The 5,000-nt window shown below is 39.0% G+C and overlaps 1 protein-coding gene across 3 annotated transcripts in view; it reads left to right on the top strand.

The window, feature by feature from the left end:
• The window catches only part of LOC144964328 (slit homolog 2 protein-like), a 242,125-nt gene that overhangs the window by 168,924 nt on the left and 68,201 nt on the right, over positions 1–5,000 (top strand). For all 3 annotated transcript variants that reach the window (XM_078898435.1, XM_078898434.1, XM_078898433.1), the window contains exon 7: positions 3,225–3,296. In XM_078898435.1, coding sequence (XP_078754561.1) covers positions 3,225–3,296 — 72 coding nt within the window. The remainder of the gene's footprint in view (positions 1–3,224; positions 3,297–5,000) is intronic.

The raw sequence follows: 5,000 nt of genomic DNA, 5'->3' as shown, positions 1-5,000 counted from the left end.
GAACCGTTAAAGACCGCTACACGATGAAAACCGTGGCCTACAGGAGTAAAACACACGGAGTAGTCACACTCATTTCAAATTGTAACCTAATTAGAGAAGAGGGGTGATGCCTTCTTTATTTGCTCACCGTACTTCATTGTTACTTCGATAATTTAATAAAATTTGAAATTTATCCCCATTAACGGAGATAATGGCATCGCCCAAGGCGTTGATCGAGTTGTTCGTGGCGTTGATACACACACGCAACTCCTACCCCCCCTCCCCCCCCCCCTCCCCACCCCCCACCCTCACCACACCCTTAGAGGGCAGCGAGCATTGAAATAAGATAGAGACTGAAGTTTAATAAGAGGGGTGGATGAGTGATAAAGGGGTCGATGGTGACTTTTCGCCAGATCTACAAACTCAGCTACCCATTCATTGCTGAGTAGACAGGATTCAGAAAAAATCGACTGCACCGGATCGACTCTGGCCCTTTGCGTATAAAGAGAGTGCTCTATCAACTGAGCTATCGGGGTCCCCAAATATCTATTGACCTTTAAAAATACAGACGTTAATAACTGTTTTTTGGACGGAAGAAACTAATGAAACATATTATTGATTAGTTAAAACCAAACGAAATTTATATTATTGTATTATTTTAAATGACAACAATGCGATAGAAAGGTGCGACAGGGAATGGACAAAGAAAACAAAAATCAGACTGCAACTTGCTAGTTCGACCGCCACACACACACACACACACACTTTGTATCACATACATTTCAAACATAACCCATTAGAAAGAGGGGTCATTGCTTCATCATATATCATTGTCATTGCGATATTATGGTGTAGTAAATTTGAAATTTACCCGTATAAGGGAATCGTCCAAGGCGTGCGCCTCCTGTTCCCCCCTCTCACACACAAAGGGCGGTTTGCGGAGTGGAGGAGGTGTCGTCTGCCTCTAAGTCGCTGATGTCGTTTGTGTTGGCAAAGGGTGGGGCGATTATTAAGTGGGATGGGTGTGATTGTGAAGTTTAGGCAAAGACGAGGCAACGAATCGCTGGGGAAGTAGTATGGGAGACCGTATGAAAGGTGATAAGAAGTGAGGACCCGGCGTCTTCCTCTTGGGACTGGACCACGGTTCACAGCTAAAAGACCGTGGGACCGGTCCTCGGTCCGGTCCTCAGCGCGGCACTACTCTAAACTATCGGAACAATGGCGGACGCCCGTATGAAATATTTCTCCGGCGAGCTTAAAGGGTATCCAGAGGGAAAAAAAAACATAAATTTGATCATGTTTTGACTTTTACACATTCTGATCACAAGGCATATGAAAAGTTCTAGCCAGCATGAAAAATAAAAAGTAATAATTTTATTTGTTTAGAACCAAGATGGCCGCCGTTGCCACGCGGCGTGACATCAGACTATTGAATCGTATTTAATCAATGAAGACAGATAATGTGAATGTTTCGGATTCCCCCTTTATCAACAATACACGATGAATGAAACACAAAAGACGAATGAGAGATGTATGAATGGCGTTGTTAAGGTCTTTAGTGCTCCATGCATCGTGTTTTGTTGAAAATGTCTCAGAAAGCAAACAAACAAACAATAATTTGACACAGACGAAACACTATACCATAAAAATATAATGTAGTCATCAGCTAATAGAGTAGAAAGATACTCATAAATAACCAAGAAAATGACTTTGTGGACGTTATATCTTTTCCTTTTAGCCAGTAAACCTTACTTTGGAAAGAGACGTATTTAAAAATTTGGCCAGAAATCTCGTCCTTCAAATATCGATCGATTTAAATGACTCTCATTTAGGCAATACTCTCAAACCTAGGGCTTCAAGAAGTCTTCCATTAACTTCCAGGTTTGAGAGTTTTTCCCGAGATAAGGGTCATTTAAATCGATCGATATTTGAAGGACAAGTTTTTCTGGCCAAATTTTTTAAGACGTGTTTTTCCAGAGTACGGCGGTTAACGGGTTAATTAATGGCCCGAATTAACCCGTTGGACAACTGGTGGCATCTCGTGTTTAACCCTTCAAGCACCGAGTAATCCAGGGCTAACACCACACAAATCCGTGCAAGGGCGACCTGTCAGTTCTGCGAAAAGCGACCTGGGACGGCGGGATATGAGATGCTTTATGATGAAAGCGTATGGGTTTTTTAACGATAAAGTATGACCAATGCTATCTTTACTCTAGATTGCTATGAGTATGACTCAATCATTGGCCACAAAAAACGGGGTTTGAACCCGAAACATTCCAGATTGTATATTATTTGGTCCTCGTCTCGGGCAAAAATGAGCTAATGGCTTTTGGAAGTACATTCAAATGCCTCAACAATTTAGCCCCTCTTTATCTTTCGGAACTTATAAATCTTAACTCACTCAACCCTAACTCCGACTATATCCGTAGTATGCCCGGGGTTACTTTTACCCCATGCCTTTTTATTACATTTTTCTGAGACAAGTTATAGGCGTGGTATCAAAGCTAGTGTTTTTAGTTTTTACATGTTAAAGATAGTTGAATAAAACTTTCTATGCACATGCTAAATTTCAAATCATTTTTTTTTTCAATTTTGAAAAAAAGCAAAAATCTCTAGGATTGAGTGAGTTAAGCCTCGAATCAGAAGCTTTCGAGCATCACGCGACACCACTCTATTATCTGTACCAAAAAGTAAGTGTAAGTTGGTGATCGCTCTTTTCAATGTTAGTTCCATTACAACAACAATGAGCCCATAAACAATTTGGGTTATCGGACCTGCAAATAAGCACACGTTGATCTAGTTCTTTCCTACAGTATGACATCGGATTGTCGTCACGGTGTATGACTATATTGATATTGCATCCTGACAGCGCATTCTGACAGCCTGGTATTGTCCGGCTATGTGGTCTAGTGGTATGACACTCGCTTTCGGATCAGAAGGTCCTGGGTTCGAGCCTCGCGCACGGCGCATAGTTGAGTCCTTGGAAAAGGCTCTTTACTCACATTCCCTCACCGTACTCAGGTGTAAAATGAGTAGCTGGCCGTTAACAGCGTTGCCTTCGTCCGAAAAATTGTAATATCGCCTAACAGGCAGCACGTCCCGTCCTACATGTTAAATGTTGCTGTTGACCAGGGACCCATTGTAAAGCGCATTGAGCACATTTTAGTGGATATTGCGCTATATAAAAGCTCAATTTAATTTATTTATTTATTTATTCTATTTATTTTATCTCTTATCCATTTCAGACAACTGGACCACAACCATATCACGTGTCTGTCGGATGGGGCTATTCGACATCTCAAGAACATGGAAATACTGTAAGCATGTTAGGTTTGGTTTTGTTTTTGGTTGGTTGTTTTGTTTGTTTTTTGTTTGGTTTGGGGGGGGGGGGTTCGTTTTTTTTTTTTTTTTTTTTTTTTTTTTTTGTTTGTTGTTGTTTTGTTTTTGTTTTTGCTGTTTGTTGTTGTTTTTTTTTTTTGTTTTTTTTTATTGGGGTATTTTTTCTTGATTGTTTTTTTTTTAGTATTGTTTTGTTTTCTGTAGCTGTTGTTTTGTTGTTTTGTTTTGTTTTTGGGTTGGTCATGTTTTGTTTTATTTATTTGTTTGTTTGTTTTGGTAGGGGGGTTGATTATTTATGTGGGTTTACGTGAGGTCATAGATTTGAGAGTTTGTTGCCAAGATGGGGGTCATTTAACTCGATCGATATGTTTTGAAGGATGAGTTTTCTGACCACAATAACACAAAGCACGTCGTTTCCTATAGATAGAACGAAGATGACGTCACTCAAGCCTTTGTTATTGTTTTTTGCCATCCGCGTTTGTGAGTTGTTCTCACTAAACTGTATTAACCAGACTGTAAAAGTACATGGTTACACATAGTTTTGTGTTTTGGTCCGTTATACTTCCGGATGGCAATGTTATGAACTTCTTAGCTAAGCGCATACTATCTTTATTATTTTATGATGAGCTGAATCACTCATTGTTTTGTAGTATTAATCGGGGACAATCAATCATAAAACCTGGCCCTTTCAACCGATAAATCTCTTCCTACTGGTTTATCGATTCATGAACGTTATACAAGGCTTGTTTCATAATCCGACTTGTTGTGATGGCCAATATATCAAATCAACACACTCAAAAACTCACCAGACAATACACAACTTTACAACAAGGGTAAGTGATGCTGTGCGTATAGCCAAAACAAACTCACAACATCCGCCAGCCGGATATAACGTACAAACACACAAAACTGTGTGTAACCTTGACCATTTGTAGTCATTAGCGAAAACTAATCACCAAACACAATAACAAAGAGCTGAGTGCCGTCAATTTCGTTTCTTCTATACAGGATGTGCTTCCTTACATTTTTAGCTAGCCCAACCTTTTTTCTCAGGGTCCATCGATTGTTTGCTATGATTATAAATCACCCATGCTATCCTAGCATCATGATTGGTCATTCTACTTTGTCTCTACAACCATCATTGTCATAATTATGGCCACCCACGGACTTGTACAGTAGACACCACAGGGTAACGAACCCGATTCGTCATGGACAGTCAGGGATATTGATATTGATGGCCGGTCATTGATCAGTATGCCCTTTTCTGACAAAACGCGTTATATATATATATATATTTTTTTTTTGGTTTGTATTTTTTTTGTTTGTTCTGGGTTTCTAAAATTGTTTTCTTTTGTTTTGTTTTGTTTTGTTTTTGTTTTTTGCTTTTTGTGTTTGCTTTTTCTTTCTTTTTTTTTTCTTTATGTTTCTTTTTTTGTTTTTGTATTTCCTTTTTTTTAAATACTTTTTTTGGGGGGATATGTTGTTGTTGTTGTTGTTGTTTTTGGGTTTTTATATGGGTTTGTTTCCTATTGTGAATAAAGAGCATTTTTTCAATGACTACCTAATTTTGCGCGGCCCAAAATGGGATTCGAACTATTTACCTGCAAATCCAAATGTGTGTGTCTTGTCACAAGACCACAAAACCTTTCATAAAGATCTCTTTCATATCTTTGATTATGCGA

The sequence above is a fragment of the Berghia stephanieae genome, chromosome 2 (genome assembly GCF_034508935.2).
Source record: "Berghia stephanieae isolate SIO BIC M18660-M18661 chromosome 2, UCSD_Bste_1.3, whole genome shotgun sequence".
NCBI lineage: Eukaryota > Metazoa > Mollusca > Gastropoda > Nudibranchia > Aeolidiidae > Berghia > Berghia stephanieae.
This window is presented reverse-complemented; position numbering and strand designations above follow the sequence as displayed.